This window comes from Spermophilus citellus, assembly GCF_964194105.1.
Source record: "Spermophilus citellus genome assembly, chromosome: 8".
Taxonomy (NCBI): Eukaryota; Metazoa; Chordata; class Mammalia; order Rodentia; family Sciuridae; genus Spermophilus; species Spermophilus citellus.
This window is the reverse complement of record NC_138189.1, coordinates 115,187,700-115,206,948: the sequence shown is the minus strand read 5'-3', so window position 1 is coordinate 115,206,948 and position 19,249 is coordinate 115,187,700. Positions and strand designations below refer to the sequence as shown.

Below are 19,249 nucleotides of genomic sequence, written 5' to 3'. Positions count from 1 at the left end.
TCCAAATGAATTTCATGATTGCTTTTCCTGTTTCTATGAAGAATATCAGTGGTATTTATTAGGAATTGCATAAAACCTGTATAATGCTTTTGGTAGTATGGCCATTTTGATGATATTAATTCTGCCTATCCAAGAGCATGGGAAATCTTTCCATCTTCTAAGGTCTTCTTCAATTTCTTTCTTTAGTGTTCTGTAGTTTTTCATTGTAGAGATCTTTCAACTCTTTCATTAGATTGATTCCCACATATTTTATTTTATTTTGAAGCTATTGTGAATGGGGTAGTTGTCCTACTTTCTCTTTCACTGATGTATAGGAATATTTTCATTTATGTATGTTGGTTTTATATCCTTCTGCTTTGCTGAATTTATTTATTTGTTCTAGACGTTTTCTAGTGGAGTTTTCTTGTATCTTTTAAATATAAAAGCAAGTCATCAGCAAATAGTGATAGTTTGCATTCTTTTCCTATTTGTATCACTTTAATTTCTTTCATCTTTCAATTGCTCTGGTTAGAGTTTCCAGGACTATGTTGAATCGAAGTGTTGAAAAATGGTATCATTGACTTGTTTCAAATTTTAGAGGAAATGATTTTAATTTTTCTTCATTTAGAATGATGTTTGTCTTCTGTTTAGCATATGTTGCTTTTACAATGTTGAGGTACATTTATACTACCCCTGGGTTTTCGAGTGTTTTGAACATATATGGGTGCTGTATTTTGTCAAAAGCTTTTTTCTTATTCTATTGAGATGATCATATGATTCTTATGTTTAAGTCTATTGATGTGATAAATTAATTTTATTGATTTTGGTATGTTGAGCCAACCTCCAACATATAATGATTTTTAATTAAAGTTAAATGAAGTCGCATATTTCATATGCTTTTAACTACATTTCTCAATTTAGAGTAATATTGAACATTATTACAATTTAGGTTACTTTGTCTTTTGTGGGAGCTTTACTTACAGAAATCACAAGGTTTTTATTTTCTTTTCTAGCCTTTTATACATATTCTTTTAAGAAAGCCATTTTTAAAAGATTCTTTTTATGGATAAAAGCTTTTCAGATTTTTTTCTTTTACGAAAGGCATTCAAAAGCTTTACTTTATGCACGCACATAACATTTTAATCATAGTTGCAAAGGATTCTGCAGATTTAAATCTTCTACTATTTTATTATTATTTTTATTATATACATTCTTTTCCCTTTGAAGTGTGTGAAATTGGCACAAGGTGGAATACTTAATTCTAACCATGAATTATTCAGGTTTGTTTTCCAGAATTAAGATTGGTTTAAATGGCTTTGAATTTTCCTTTACTGATTCTTAAATAGTCTACTGCAGCTCATAAGGCTACATTTTTTAGTTGGGTACAAAGCTTGATGAATTAACATGTACAGGTTATTGCAAAAAACAAACTCAAACCTTGCCTATAAATAAGTGTCTAATTTTAGTCTGATTTTCTAACATCATACAAGGTATAGTTGTCTGTATTTTCATATGTTTTATGTTCATCATTTTGGGGAACATGGTGGGAGAAAATGAATCCAATTAATCTCCAAAACGTATCCTCGATTGATTTAGGAAATAATGCCTATACTGTCTCTTTAGTAATAAATTTTATGACATATAGAGAAAATGTACCCTTCAGGAATTAACTCTTCTGGTTCTTAATTATACTAGCATATATAATTAAATATACATAAAACTAATTTATAAATGTATTTATATGATCTAAAATATCACATATTTTACACATTTTATTCAATTTTAATTTAAATAGTGAGATAACATTATTCTTTAAAATATGAATTGGAGTTTATACTTCCTATAAACAAATAGTAACAAACTCTCTGAAGACTAATAATTAGTGAAAGAAGAAAACAATTTTGAAAGAGGTTAATGTAAAAGTGTGACCCCAAAAAACATTTTTTTTCTTTATCAATATTCTAATTAGGAATAATTTGGAGGTAAAAAAGGTCTTGGAGACCATCTAATTTAACCTGTTTTTGTGTGTATGTGAATAAACAGAGCTGGTTATATTAATAGCATTATAAACAAAAACCAGTGTTAGGATCATCACTTGATATCAACAGTTTTCTTGATGTTCATTATTTGAAGAGAGTCCTGTGAAAAATTGTCCTTAGAAGATTTCATGTATCAATCTACTATAACCAAAAGTGATAGCCTAGATAAAAAATGAATGTGATGGGGCTGGGGATGTGGCTCAACTGGTAGCGCGCTCGCCTGGCATGCATGTGTCCTGGGTTTGATCCTCAGCACCACATACAAACAAAGATGTTGTGTCCGCCGAAAACTAAAAAAATAAATATTAAAATTCTCTCTCTCTCTCTCTCTCTCTCTCTCTCTCTCTCTCTCTTTCTCTCTCTCTCTCTCAAAAAAATGAATGTGAGTAGATTTAATTTGGAATACTAAATGAATAAACGGTCATCTCTAAATACCTGGAAAAAAAAGTATGGAAATACATTATAAAAGTCATTCTAAGAGTGTTTTTTTATAAAAACACACCTATATAAGGGCTCTTATTTAACTACCAATTAATAATCATGTTTAACTCTAAACATGCTTGTACTCTTCAATTTCTATATACCTTCTTAGAATTTGGGGGCTAAGGAAGCCAGTTTTGCCATAAGGGAAATACAATGTTTGTGGGTTAAAGGATGCTTTCATGTAAAAATAAAAATTTAGCAATCCGAGGCTTATATGCCCAAGTAATTCTGTGGTCTAGTCCAGAGATTGTTCAGTGAAAGTTTGAGAGTGGCATAATTCACTTTGAATTGAGCAGTAAGAGAAAGTTTAAATTTTTGAGTAATGATAAAATGGCAGATAATGGAGAGAAAATAGCAGTGTTGTGAGGAGAATGATACAAATGGAGGTACAGAGAGGAAATATCTAAGTGATATTGAGGACTTAATAGGTCATTTTAAAAAGCTAGATTGAGGCTATGTTGTATAGGTTTTTAAAAGCTGTGCTGAGTGTTGGAATCAGTTCTTCATTTTATTATGTGCTATAATTTTTTTTTCAGAAGAGAAGTAATATAATGAATCTGATGCTTAAATGACATTAATCTGATGCTAGGTTGTGGAGTACACTAAGGAAAACATAAAGGAGATACAAATTATTGCATTAGCCAAGGCATTAGATGATAAGGATGCAGACTTTATTAAGTCACACTACTATTCATGCACCCATCATCATTCATCTGCCATCTGTCCATTAACACATACCCCTTAAAATTCTCTGATCTTTAGGTTGTATTGAGGTAGGAGATAGATTACCTATAGGAAGATAGAATTGGAGACCTCAGACAATGGGGTTCCTACCACCCTAGATAGAAACTCCAGACTAGAGCTTATTTTTTTTTTGTTTATTTTTAAGTGCTTGAATGGAAAGTCCTACTTACTTGGACCATAACATTAGTCAACCTCAAAGAGTTGTTTTTAACTGAAACATTTCTCCTGTTTTAAGGAATAAGTACAGGGAAACTCAGGTAACCAAAGACATTAAACCATTCCCATTACAGGAATAAGAAACTAAGATTGTACACTTTCAATTGAGTCAGAAATATTATTTCCTCATAAATAGAGTAGGAAAATCCCTGGACAACCCATTGCCATCCCTCTCTTGGGACCTCTGATTCTTTGGGATGTTATACTAATAACTCCTGTTACTCTTGGATTTCTTGCTCTTTCTACATGAATTTCATTAACAAGACAATCCATAAGACAAATTACTCCTCCACCCACTCTATGTGTTACAATATGGTAGACTTACATAGATCTCATCCTCAATTCACCTAAGTCTATATATAATATACACACGTGTGTGTGTGTGTGTGTGTGTGTGTGTGTGTGTGTTTTATGCAGTGATGAGTGTACAGGTAAAACATATCACATATTATTACCCTATGTCATATGAGAGAGTTGTATTTGGACATAAAGACCCCAAATTTCTGTGATTAGGAAGGATTTTCTGAAGTGATGCTTCATGGACTTGAAAAACATTCCCTTAATTGACAGAAATATTTGAAGCAAAGGAATTATTGTGTACAAAGTATAAGAAAGTATTGTACACTTCAGAACTAAATACATTGGGAATAAAGAACATATTCTGTGCAGTGGTAAGTCATGAAACAGTCATGAAACAATTGTGCTTCTTGAAAGTACAGTTAATCAATACATTGCTCTGCACACTCTTCTATCAAAAATGTGACTGAATTGTTTTCTTTTTAATTAGATCATTTATATTGTAAGTAATAACTTTAATAAATGTAACTAGTTTTGCATTTTTAAAAGTTTGAAATAGTGATAAAATAGAGCTATATTTCATTGAGAAAATTCTAGAACTTTGAATAGAGATAATTCTTCATGGGTCTCCATCATTTGTCCATGTCTCATGAGTAAAATCACTATCTTTTCAAGTGTATTTGTATAGGGAACAGCGTTAGAAAATACACTATCTCCCTTTGGAAGAAAGGGCAGACATGTTTACTACTCATTCATGAAATATAGTTGTTAAGCTCATGATTCCTCTCCTGTAATGCAACCCACTGCATATGCAGATGGCACCAATCTTCTTTTGCATATCTTTATGGGAATTGGGGCTCAGAACTTGCATAAGAAAATACTGATATAGCTATGAATAATAAAGTCCTTTTTCTCTGACTTAGCAATCTTGTGGCTTCTGCCAGCATACACCAGACTTTAGCAAGCTATGTTGTTAGTTTGCAAAATAATGTAAAACATTAGACCTTTTGTCTATGGTGTTTACCTTTGGAAGCTATTTTAGAAATCTCTCTTGAGAGAGCCTAAATACCTTTCTAGCCAATATCATTCACTAAAAACTGAATAATTTTGGTCATAAAAATGGGATGATTGCAAATACTTTATTTTTGAAGGAGGATAGATGAAAGCATTGTGGGTTGATTAATAAGATTTGAGGAAAGTCTAGGAATTGGTGGAAGGTATGTTGCTTACATTAGTAGTCAAGCAGGCCATAAATTGTCTTTCACTTCATTTTTTTAATGTGTTGCTGGGGATTGAACCCAGGACCTTATGCATGCAAGGAAGCACTCTACCAACTCAGCTATGCCCCCAGCCCTCATTGCTTCTTAATAAGGAAGAATTGGTAGAAGATAGAGTGTGACCTTGAATAGTCCTAGGGTTGTTGTGAATACTAGTTTCCTTGGGAAGGATTTCCTTGGCAATCAAATTTCAGTCTCAGTTTTGTTCCCTTAAAACAACTAAAACTAAGAGTTTTTCTAGGTAGATAGGATTCTGCCTTCTTTCAGGAAACATGGAGTCTTATAGCTACACGGCAAGCGAAGATAGGGAAATATGTGCCTGCTATAGGTAGAAACCAGGTGACTCATTACAACTTTAGTGGGTTTACTTGAGAGGTCATGTAATTAATACCCAGGTATATAACGCTTATTAATTGCACCACCTTGGTTATTTTATTCCCCAGTTCCTCTTATAGTCTTTAAACCTTAGATTTACTTACTCTGATATGACAGTAAAAGTTCTTCAAGGAATTTTTAATGAGTTCTTGTGGCTAGAAGTGTGTTCTGGCTCTCTCAGACAGATTTCTGTGACAGATTCCCAAGGTAAACCACAGATGAAGCATTACATAATATTGGCTCTCATAATACCTTGGATTGAATTTACAGAGCTGATGAAGGTGACCTTCTGGAGGATGAGACACTATACCAAAAAATTATAGGTGAATGTTGGCAGTTAGTCTGGGTAGTTCCCCTAGCCTAGCCATAATTGAAAATAGAAAATAGATAAATTAAAAATGGGCTGAAAAATTTTAAATGACATAGTTACTGGCTTTTAATTTTTAACAACTCTTGCTTGGTACAGTCATGTGTGATGCCTTTAATCCCATCAATTCAGGAATCCCATCAACTCATGTATAATTTATGTATAGGGTTACAGCACTAAACCATGTGTCAAAGTATTTATGGACATCATCTAAAATGTTTGAAATAAAGAGATTTGAAACCTTAATATTTGAAACACATTCTTAAAAGCCACTTAAGGAAGTGGTATGTAAAGTTTACAGCTGAGAGTCAATAATGCTAGTGATAAAAAGAAAATAATAGAGGCCTGCTCAAAGATGGCATTGCAACAATATTTAAAGTTTATCCATGAATATAATTATTAAGAAATAGTAGAACTTAAAGATGAAATTAGAATATGGAGCATACAAATTGAAAGCAAAACCAGAATGAATGTTTATTTGTGATTTTGGACCAAACAATATAGTGCAAAGAAATAAATTATGAAAAGTTTTAGTGTTTAGACTCAACAAAGATCTATATCTTGATGACATAAAATCCAGTGTAAATCTGGCAACTCCCCAGGTCAGGTCTTTTTAATGCATTGACTCAGGACCAGTGTTTCTCCATTTTGTACATATGTCATTTTAATGTGTGTATCTCCTGAGTTATCTGGAGAGGAGTAGATCGTGTTGGAGGCTTACAGGGGATAATTTAAGGCCAGAACCCAGTGACATAGTTGTAACGTAACTGAGAGACCCAGTAATATGTAGGTCAATGTCCATCCATAAGACATAGGTGAAGTTGTGAGGTTTTGAAATAGTCTTTCCTCCATGTGAGATAACCATGTGAAGTAAATTCTGAGGAGTTTGTTGTTTCTAGGGATCAATGACTAAAATGCTTTCCCACAAGATTAATTGTGATATAGAAGATGAAACCTTTTGAAAATATGGGAAGAATAAAGACTGGTATATTAGAAGGAAGCCACTTTCTTGAAAAATTGAGGAAGGGCTAGTGATGACCAAGTTGAGATAATGTCATATAAATCTTGGAAACAAAGAAATGGCAGCTTACCTCTACAGATATAGTTGGTGTTTGAAATGGAAGAAGATAGTCTGAGAATTATAATGAAAGTGCTAATAGATTCTATAACCATTCTAAATAACTTGGAAAGTGGTTGAGGAAAAGGACGTGATATTTCAGAGGACAAATATATAATGTAGCTGAGGTGAGAAGATGATAAAACTGGATTCTTCTTTCTTTATAAAAGTAAGTATAAGCTAAATAAATCTTCTGGTTATGATAAATTTTACTGGTTATGATAAATTTTAAGAGTAGAATTTAATCTTGTAATCATTGTCATTAATGATCATTATGTTCAAAGAATTTAACATATCAATACTATTAGCATCTTCATATAACTTATATATTTATTTTGTAATGTTTGATCATTTATTATATGTAGAAACATAAAACATTTTGCCTTGATTGAAATTTTTTTTGCCATCCAGAATGCATTTAAATCATTTGTCTTCATTGCTTTTCAAATTAGTTACTTGTGTATTTTACTGTGAAATCTCTTTTAAAATATGCTTTCCTCAGATATTCTGATATTTCAACTAATTTCAAATTTCTATCACCTAAATCTGACCAAATGAAGAAACTTGTCATTGTTCATTTCCTTTAAACATTAAATCAACAAACATTCCCATTCCTTAGGTTTTTGTTTTGTTTGTTTTGTTTGATACCAGGTATTGAACTCAGGGGTATTCAACCACTGAGCCGCATCCCCCCCACCCCTATTTGGTATTTTATTTAGAGACCGGGTATCACTGAGTTGCTTAGCACCTACCTGTTTTTGAGGATGGCCCTGAACTTGGCAATCCTCCTTCCTCAGCTTCCAGAGCTGCTGAGATTATAAGTGTGTGTCACCACACCTGGCCCCACTCTTCAATTTTTAAGTAAGATTTAGTATTTTGTTTATGATGGAGTGTATTACTTAGGGATAGACAATTCATTTGAGAAGTACAAGATATGGTGCTCTGTCTCAGGCTGAGGCAGTAATAAGCAACTCAGTGATACCCTGTCTCTACATAAAATACCAAATAGGGCCGGGGATTTGGCTCAGTGGTTGAGTACCCCTGAGTTCAATCCCTGGTATCAAAACCAAAACAAAACATTAAAACCTGAGGAATGGGAATGTTTGTTGATTCAATGTTTTAAGGGAATGAACAAAGACTTTACAATCCAACAGGGAAATAAATCAATAGGAACTTGGTTTGAGAGATTTGATCTTTGTAATAACTGATAGGAATTTCTTTGTTTAGAGTAAGGGATGACTATTCTGGATCTTAGGGTGTACTGTCTCTACCTGATTGTATTTTCTTAGAGGCTAGCCAAACTAGGAAGGGTAATTATTTGATTTTGGGTGGAGGCTTTAAGTCACACAATATCAGTTAACCTGGAGATAGTGATCAATGATATAGGCATTCATTTGGTCATATCTATGTAATGAAGCCCCAATAAAACTTTGCATCCTGAAGCTTGGATAAACTTTTTCTTGTTGTTGTTGGCAGTATTTGATATGCATTTTCAACCATGAGAACAACGAAGCTTCAATACAATGGAAGCTTTGTATTTGTTCCTGCCAAATTTTACCCATCTCTTCCTATGGCTCATATTTGATGTGAACCTTTTCCCCATGACAGGTTATAACCTTGAATACAGTGACTTTCAGTGAATTCTCTGAGTTCTTCTATTGCATTGTGATGCCTGGGAGTGTGTTTGTGAACCCCAAAACTTGCTGTTGGTGTCAAAAGTGAAGACAGTCCTGGGCTTTGCAGTTGGAATAACTCTAGCTGGTATATTATCATGGGAAAGAAACTATTATCTGTCTTACATATTTTAACATTGAAGACTTGGGTAGGCTGAAAAGTATACCTATTCTGATATTTCATTTCATATAAGAGCATCATGATGTTTACAATGTACTTTTGTTTGCAGAGTTGGTGAGTTGGTTTGGTGATTGGATCAGTGTTAGAAATAAGATTTATAATTCCCAATCTTTCGAGTTTCCCAATAGATATATATTTTTTTACATCAAGACTGTCAGTGTTATTTGTACATATTTGATTCTTGTTTTAGAAACAATATGAAAAACATTAACTTAGAAATTAGTAAGATATTCATTAATCTCAATACATCAATCTGTAGAATTGTATATGTAAATATAAACCTAGAATGAAACCTGAATCTTAACTACTGTTTACATGTAGAATTTTCCATTTTTGCTGGAGCTGTGTCCTTACCAAGAAGTATTGTTTAACTTCATGGTTAAAATTAGTTACTTTATGCTTAACTTTATGTTTCACTAGTTTAATAAACATAAACAGTAGAATCTTTTTGAAAAATTCAGATTTAGCATATAATGAAACTGGAAAGTGATAAGAGATTCATACAACTTTTTTTTACACATATCTTCATTTATTTTTTATTGTTTTTTTGTGGTACTGAGAACAAACCCAGTGCCTCACCCATGCTAGGCGAGTGCTGTACCACTGAGCCATATTCTCAGTCCTCATACAATTTTTACTCATGAAAAATAAGCATTTTTCAGTGAGGTTAAAATAGCTTTAGGAAAAAAATGAAAGCGTCGTTCAGAAATTCTAAGAAAACTGAGTAGAGTAGGGCTTAGCAAATAGGAATCCTCAAAAATTCTTCTGTGTTGTGCATTTTCATCAAAACATCTAATACTTTTTAAAAACTGACATTCTAAAAACGAACTACTGTGTCATTGAAATAGTTTAACAATAGGTTACTTCATTTTTCGACAATTCAATGATTCCTCACTTGAATGGATTACTTTAGGCAAGTGGATCCTGGCTGGAGGAAGTAAGTCCCTGGGGCAGGGTGGGGGGATATTCCCTTGGGGATAATATTTTGTCCCTGGCTCCTCATTCCCTCTCTCTTCTTCCTGAGTGCTGAGTAGTAACAACCATGGAGGTTGCCAACCATGGGCTGAAATCCCTGAATCTCTGTTTTGGGGAAAAAGAAAAAAAAAAAAAATATATATATATATATATATATATATATATGTATATTGGTAACTTGGTACCAAGGAGTGAAGCCAGGGGCACATGCCCAGCCAAGCCCTGTTTATTTTTTCAGATGGGGGTCTCATTAAGTTGCTTAGAGCCTTGCTAAGTTGCTGAGGCTGGCTTTGAATTTGCAATCCTCCTGTTTTAGGCTCCTGAGCTTCTAGGATTACAGGCATGTACCACAGTGCCAGGAGAAAATCCCTGAAACTCTGAGCCAAAATAAACTTTTCCTTCTCTATGTTGTTCCTGTCAGAAATTTTGTTCACAGTGATGAAAAGCTGACAAACCACTAGGTAAATGAATTAGTTTCTATACATAATAATGATACAACAGAGATTTTGAATGTACAAGAATTCTCTGGTAAAAAGCATAACAACAAGAAATTTATGTATGTTTTTCTGTACTTCTGTAGCAGGAAACACAGTGAATTGTCCATATTTATCCCTGGGCAAAATATTGTATTCACTGTTGTGTAGTTGATGTTCTTACATTCCTAACTTAAGGGCCAGGATATTCTGCACAATATGAAAGTTTTTCTATCATTTTCATGAAGCATTATTTTTGCACATGCTATAGTGTTGCAAAAAATGAAAACTACCATGAAATAAATATAGATAAATCACTTTGTATTGCTCTTCAGGCATATATGGGCAAGGGAAAACACTCTAGAGATATTCAATAAAGAAATGCCAAAGATATTTTTCAGGAAAGAATATATTTGAGTAAATTTTACAGGAAAGTATTTGGAGGATATAAGGATTATATTGTAGGGCTTTAAATGCTAAGAGATTTATATTTTAGTATTCTGTTGACACATACAGTTGACATTTGAAGAAATATATACAAATGAATATTTTAGTGAAAAAAATAGCAGAGTGATGTATAAGTAAGAATTGAGAAACTGGGATGGTCATTGTCAAAAAGTTGACAGGGGTACTAGTTAGAAAATTATGAAGTATATTTTGTTACTGGTACATTCAATTTTGGTAATATACAAAGCATGAGGTTAGGAGAAAATGATCTCCCCAAATATTTCTTAAAATAGTAGAGTTGCAGATGTTTTAATTGTAACATTACTTTGTTCTTCATTACAATGTTCATCACCAGTCAGTTAAACACAGAGTAATTGTGGGTTTTTATTGAAGAGACAAGTTGCTTTCTTCAGAGACTAGTTGATGATAAAATATTAATGCATCAACAAAAGGTAAAATCTGATGTAGTCAGGTTTAGAATCAAGGAGGTAGTGTCCACGACACTGATTCTACTGTGTAATGAAAATAGAATGTCCAAAGATACCATTTTTGTTTTTCTTCATTATATTATAAAGGTGACCAGAAGTAAACTATGAATTCTTAAACTAACAGTAAATGTTATATATATATATATATTTTTTTACTTCCTATTTCTCTACTTTTTGTTACTTAATAAAATTTAATTTATCCTCTTGCATATATAAAATTAATATGTTTAGAGTTTAATTTTAAATTTTATATGAATTCTGATAGAATTTTAAAATCCATACAGAATATTATATGAATCCATATAAATATTAATTTTTCCTAAACAGTAAAGTTTTACAGTATAACTTTTAAATTTTAGTATTTTAAAACCACTTGCAATGACTTCTGGAATTATCTGTCTTTGGTTAGTGGAAAAGAAGAAGAACCAGAAACTCTGGACATAGCTTTCAGAAGCCAGTTTGGTCAGTATTTCATATGTAAACATAAAAATGCACAACAAGCAAAGCTAAATATTCTTTTCACACATTTACAAAGAACTATTATTATTTTCACACATTTGCAAAGAAAATGCATGATTTTAATGATTAAAATTTAAATTCATATTTTCAGATTGCATATCTTTTAAGATTTGTTGTGGGAGGCCTGAGTAAGGATTGGTAAAATTATGACACTTTTTAAAAAAATTTTTGTAGTTGTGTGTGGACAGCATACCTTTGTTTTATTTGTTTATTCTTATGCAGTGCTGAGGATCAAACCTAGTGCCTCACACATGGTAGGCAAATGCTCTGCCACTGAGCTACAGCCCCAGTCCAAGACACATTTTTGAAAAATAGTTATTAAAATGTATCTGGATTACACAAAACCCAAGATAAATCAATACGTAGCAAACAACAAGGGGAAGAACTTTGTGGCTGCCAATGCTGATAGCTAAAGGTAATTCTGCCAAAGGGACTGAGTATGTTTTATTAATTCAATTCAAAACTAAATCAAAACTAAAAATCTATGATGATATTTTGTCATGCATACATCTTCCATTTTGCCATTTATAATTTATCTTTCTGGGACAATATGATTTACTTAAAGACACTTAGTTGACATTATCTGTTTTTCCCAAGTAAAAAGGAAAATAGAATTAATTGTAAAATGTTTCTCAGAATGTGTTTTTAGACTTGCACAGAGAATTTTGAGAGTCTTCTATAATAGCTACATCATACATTTTGGTTTTGTAATAACAGTATTTTCTTTTTAGTCAAATTTTAAAAATTATTATGATTAAAATAATGGAAAAGAATATATATCTGAACTATACCTGTTCATGGTGTGAAATAGCTACTAAATGAATGCAGACTAGACTGTAAATATCTTATTAATTTGACTGTAAATATCTTCACTTTTAAACCAAATATTGTTCAGAGTTACACTATGTCAATTAAATATTATGTAAACAACAATTAAAGTCCATATCAGCACCCAGATCTGGTCTCTTAGATTTTACAAGTCTATTTGGATAGTCCTTTGACTAAAATTTACTTAACAGTAATTAAATGCAATTAACTTCAATTATGCTATGACATTTAATGACTATTTGAATAAGTTAATAATTTCTTTTAATGGAATTTTTTCTCATTTAAAGCAGTAGTACTTTCTGTAGTGATGTGTCTCAGCTTCCTCTATTTTTAGCAGGATCATAGTAATTACGTACATTGCAGTGAAGAGAATAAATAAGTTTAATGGGATATTTTAGACCAGGCCTTATGGAAGAGTTATATCTTAATGGGGTACTCAAATATTTTGTCCCTGACTTTGAAGCTTCAGAAATTCAATTTTATTATTTTGTGCAAGAGGGACTAGACTGTGAAGAATAGATTTGCATTAGTCAAATACAAGAAGCTGATTTATAAGTAATAATACCAATTTATTTTTAAAAGATACATTTACTAAAATACAGTTGTCTGAAAGGTCTGTGACTGAAGAAATCATGCCTTTTAAGCTCATTGTTATATAGCTGAGGCTTAGAAAATTAATTTGAATTACTTCAAAAATAATTATTTAGTCTATTCTTAATTTTTCTAATATTAAATCATTTGGGACATTATGAGAGTTATCAGTATTACTACAAGATTTTTAAATGTCTGGTGAATACTTAGCTATATTGGTGTTCAGTTTAATATCCAATTAACTGATCTTATAAATTAGTTAATAATTAGCATTTTAGTTAAATAATTAACCCTTCTTAAAATATCCACATAAAAATGTTTCATGGCAATAATTGGAATATATGTTAAATTAAAACTTCAGCAGTCTTTAAATATTGGCTTAATTTTTGTCTAAGCAGATTTTCCCAATATATAATTACCTTACCAAGTCTAGCATATCAATTTATCTTAAAGGTTTTAACCACCTTTTATTTTTCTTTTAAGCATGTGATTATTCTTTTTGATTTTATGGCAGTTTTGAAATTGCCAAAATTGTATATATTTATGTTGTACAAAATTATATTTTGATAGATGTATGCTTTGTGGAATAATTTAATCAAGCTAATTACCACATCCATCACCTCACATACTTACATTTTGGTAGTGAAAACAGTTTACTCCCTAAGCAATTTTCAAGTATACAGTACATTCTTATTAAATGTAATCACCATGGTGAAGCATAGATTTTCAGATCTTATTTCTCCTAAGTGATACATACATTCTTCCTTCCACCATCTGGTAACCTCCATTGTATTTTCTGCTTCTAGGGATTAGACTTCTTTAGATTCCATATAGATGTGAGATCACCTGGCATTTGTCTTGCTGTGCCTGGTTTATCTCATTTAGCATTATGTCCTCCATGTTAATTCACGTTGTTGCAAATGTGACAGGATTTCCTTTTTTAACCATTTTTTTAAAGAAGAAAATTCTACATATTAAAAACGTTCCTATAGCAAATCAGCATGCCTTGAATCTGGTTACAAATTTTGAATCCTAGGCATTTACATCTCTTTTCATCTTTTTCCTATTTCTTATACTTTGCAGATCTGGGAATTTTATATTTTCCACAGCGGAGTCTAATTTTATACTTTTCTAGTATTTATTAACCATATTAGACTTATAAGAAAAAGAAAGTCATCTTCTAAATCTTCAAATTCTAGTTGTTGATAGCTATTATCTATTCATTGGACTTTGTTGTACATTTAGAGAAGATTCCAACCAAAGATCCTGGCCATCAGGTTGAACTTTATGTTTACAATTAAACTCTACTCATTAGATACCTTTATGCCTTTAAAAAACAAAATAGCAAAACCCCCTGAAGCCTCACTTTTAATTTTATGTGGTAATTCCAAAATGCACAATTGTTCTTTTTTATATTGTGAATATGATCAAAAATATGAATTAGTTCCTGAACTCCTTTTTTACCTGATTATTATCTGTGACTGTCAGTGCTGATTAGTCCTTTCTGTTCCTGGTACAGGAATACTTTTGGTGCTACTGATTTATTTACAAGTCTCTGCTTATACAGAGCATAAGAAATATATGTCTACATTTTAGAAACACATGTGTAATTAGAAAAATACCCATATATTATCTATTTATTAAAAACTATGGAAACTAAGGATATTATTTCCTATCTTTTGTATTATTAGTGCTTCTTTATATCTTTTACATTAGTTTTTCTCTTCTAGTGTTATGAACTTGTAACCTTTGAGAGACACAAGTTGTTTTATTTTGTAATATTCACTTTTTTTTATGCTCATAGTGTCAACATTTAGCTGTGGATTTTCCATTTAGGTTGCTTTTCTTAGCCAGCCTTTTGAAACAAACTGACTTTTTCTCTAGCAACAAAGACATGTTCCAGCATGCCTTGTGTTTCCTTCCTCCCTCCTCCCTCATATCTCTTCTTTTTCTTCCTTTCTTCCTTATAATAGTTAAGGAATCCTGGTTCTTTCTTGTTAGGGGCTATCAGACAACAAGCGTCCAGATGCTAGGGATATTCAATAGCTGACTGAAGACAAAAGTAATGCTGCTGCTGTTTGTCTTTTTTAGGGAGAGATCTGGAAAACCAAATATTTTAGGTTTATGAGTTCACACTGACTTTTTTTGTGTAACATTTCACCTTGCTATATCCATTCATCTTTATTATGAGGTTTCTCCAGCTTCAAAGACTTTGTAGAAGAGCAACATTGTTGCTCTGTAAACATAATATCAAGGCAAGGCAATTTAGAACACATAGATTTAAGAAGCAACTCTTCTAGACCAGTGATGGAGTCCTGCTGGCACAAATGTCAAGCATCACCTGTAATATTAGAGTAAAATAAGAACAATGCACTGTGTTTTCCAAATTTAATTGATCCTTTTATTAACTTTACTTTCCTATATGAAATTTTGGAATACCAGTGTCAGAGTTTCAAGCATTTCCCTATTAAAAGTAATTTAAAAATTATTTTCAAATTGTGGGTGGATGTGTTAATTTTGAAAATTCAAAAGGGCCTGAACAAACCTCCTTGAAAAGATAATGTTTGCTTCTGGATCTCAGGAATTTCTGGAACCAGGAACCAGGGGTCTTTCTGCCATGATGATTCTATTTTTTAAGTACATTTAGCCTGGTCTTGGCCACACAATGAAATCCATGGATCCTCTGTTGGCAGCACTATGCATCTCGCAGTATTGATCACCATGTTCTTGTTTTTGGAACATGGCTCTGGTCAGGATGTTGGGTAAAATACCCATGTTGGATCATTCACCAAGAGTAGGGAGTTTGGCTCATAAAAGAACCTGGCAGCTAGGTGAATTGCAGTGGTTCCAATTAAAGGAAGAATGTGAAAACCATGGAATAGAAGGACACAAAATGTAAAATGCCTTTACTTGACATAATAAAAAAAAGTGAACTCAATATACCTAGTATTCATTTATTCCCTTTATTCCTTCCTTCCTTGCTTTCTCAACGTTGTTGGTTGTATTGGTTTCCAAGGGCTTCTATAACAAAATACTAAGGGGCTTGAAGGACAGAAATTTACCTTCCAACAGTCCTGAAGGCTATAGGTTCAAGGTCAAATTGTTGGCAGATTTGGTTTCTCTGAAATTTTTTCTTTTTGGTTTACAAATGGCCTGTCTTCTATCTATGTCCTCACAGTATTGTCCTTCTGTCCTAAATTCTTCTTCTTACAAAAATACTAATCACATTGGATTAGAATCCATCTATATGACCTCTTTTAACCTTAACTCCCTCCTTAAGAGCCTCCTCCCCAAATATAGTCACATTTTAAGCTAGTTGGGATTAGGATTGAATATGAATTTTGAAGGTTCATAATTCAGTCCAATGAATTGAAAGTCCAAGTGTTAAATTATTTAGCCTGATTTAAATTTGAGTAAATTACTACTGTTTCACAGTAAAGTGTCTCTTTTGTTTAACTAATATATTCTTGACTATTAGATTAATAGTCTTTCATTTGGATAGTACTTCATAGACATTGATGATGGTGTCTTCACAAAATCACCCTTTTAAACATTCCTTTTCCACATTTAACTCATGATGTTTTTTTTTTTTTTTTTGTACCTGGATTGAACCCAGAGTCAATTAACCTCTGAGTCACATTCCAGTCCTTTTTTCTTTCTTTCTTTCTTTCTTTCTTTCTTTCTTTCTTTCTTTCTTTCTTTCTTTCTTTCTTTTTTTTTTTTTGTGTGTGTGTATTTTATTTAGAGACAGGGTCTGGCTGAGTTGCTTAGGGCCTCACTAAATTGCTGAGACTGGCTTTGAACTCACAATCCTGCAGAGTTGCTGGAATTACAGGCATGCACCGTTGAGCCCAGCACTGTTGTTTTAATCTCCTATTTTGCTCTTTTTAGTGTGACAGCTTATTTTTTGTTGCCGACACCATCCTTTGTTGTATATAGATGAGCTACTTGGGCTTTCTTGGGCTACTGAGCTTCCAATAAACAGTTGATTTTATTTATAGTTTAAAGTATTACTTATCTTTGTTAGGAAAAAGAAGCACTTAGATTTGAGAATATATATCACCTTTCAAACCATTTTGCTGTATTCATGGATCACACATGTTTCTAAAGTTTAATAATGTTTAATTCTATTTGTTAAAGTGATAGTGATTTATTTAAAAGTCCCAGTGTCCTTAGTTTAATTCCAAGAATTAAAGTGTTCAGTATCCATTTGACAATATCATTAGCCTTTCCTTAATGAATATTTACTTCTTTCAACGTAAATTATGGTAACATTCCCATCAATTGAGAAAGTAATCTGACATAGGCTATTTCTCTTGATGTTGTACTTTTTGTACTTTTGTTATTTCATTCTTAGTCCACAAATGTAAGTTTAAATTTCTTAATACACCCATCTATGTGCATACACAAGTATGTAAATCAGGATTTTGTTCCTCCCTCAAGAATTCCTTCTTGTATGCATCTCCAACCCCCTCAGAACTTCTCAACAGTGTATACCCATCCAGTTTATTTTGTTATATGTCTTGAAAAAAATAGGAATTACATCTCATCTTTATTGTATTATTTTATAATGAATATTAATAATTATCTTTTTGTCAAATTTTTTAATTTAATTTAGTACAAATGATTTGGATATGTTAACTGGATCCCTACTTCCAAATATTGTCTAAATTAGTACTTCACAGTTGGTAGTCTATAAAACATTTGTTTAAAAGCTATATATATATATATATATATATATATATATATATATATATATATATAAAATACATATATATATATATATTATATATATTTAATTTTTGATCAGCAAAGTCTTTTTCATATCTCTGGAGTTTGTTTAAAACTCCCTACTCTTGGTATATCTAATATTGTCAGTATATTTAATATGTAGAAATATTTTCCTATATTCTGATATGTTTGTCACCTGTTCATATATTTTTGTTGCATTATAATTTGAATGCTATAAATTTTAACAGATATATATCAGTTAAAAAAACATAACTGGAGGGGTTGGGGCTGTAGCTTAGTGATAAAGCATTTGCCTCGCATGTGTGAGGCACTAGGTTCAATCCTCAGCACCACATAAAAATAAATAAAGATACTGTGTGTTCATCTACAACTAAAAAAATGAAAATAAAATAAATGGAAAATTGGTAATTTTTAAAATGATTTTTAATTTTTTATTGGACTGATAATTTTAGAGTCTCTAAGAATTAAATATCTTTTGAGATGCAGTGGGTACTTCTCATTTCTGAGATTTTGAGTTCTTACCGCTTGTGGCTTCTGCATGTACATACTTCCTCCATTTCTCAGCACATCAGTTTGTAATTATTGGTTTTCTTTTTCTTTTAGGATGTTTTAAATAACCTGGGATCCTGTGAACTAGATGAAGATGATCTAATGCTCGATTTAGAATTTTTAGAGGAACAGAATCTTCATCCTTCAGGTAAGTGTTGAACAAATACATAATATAACTGATATTTGTCACTTAGCTTACACTGATAGGCTAAATATTATTGAGACTGCATTCAGTCTTTTAAATCTACCTTTATATTTTATATGCAAGGGAACTGTAAAATGTACTATGGGGTTATAATTTTTGAAGTTCATTATGGAAACCTTGATCTGGTTGAAAGAAATTTATAAAATAGAAAACAACTATAAAATAAAATTTTTGTCAAAGAAAAGTATTCCAACTGAATACTGAAAAATGTAAAAAGTTAACATTTTCTACTTTAGGGCAAAAGTATTAACTACAATCCCACTTTTCATTTATTTTATGTATCTAAATGTAAGTTTTGTGGATCTAAATTTACTATTCCAAATTTTTTTCCCCCATAACTACACAGATTAATGCTGATGCAGTAATATTTGGCTCAAAATTAATAATTCCAAATAGTGTCCACAAACACATACTCATAAACACATAAACACACATAGGGTTGTGTATATGAATAATAAATCCATGTTGAATGAATTAAGGGGACCACTACATTCATAAAAAAATCAAATTTATATTAAAGCATAAAATATCATGTTTTCTATTTCCAAATAACTCCATGTAGCTTATAAGAATTCATTATTCAAATTTAGATATTTGACAACAAAGGTAAACTTTTATATTCTATTTTTTATTTCTGATAATACCTTAAATATAGTCAATTTTAAAGTTCATGT

The 19,249-nt window shown here is 31.7% G+C and overlaps 1 protein-coding gene across 1 annotated transcript in view; it reads left to right on the top strand.

The window, feature by feature from the left end:
• Window positions 1-19,249, top strand: part of CCSER1 (coiled-coil serine rich protein 1) — a 677,753-nt gene that overhangs the window by 203,308 nt on the left and 455,196 nt on the right. Inside the window, exon 4 of the mRNA XM_081304852.1 lies at window positions 18,425-18,518. Coding sequence (XP_081160978.1) covers window positions 18,425-18,518 — 94 coding nt within the window. The remainder of the gene's footprint in view (window positions 1-18,424; window positions 18,519-19,249) is intronic.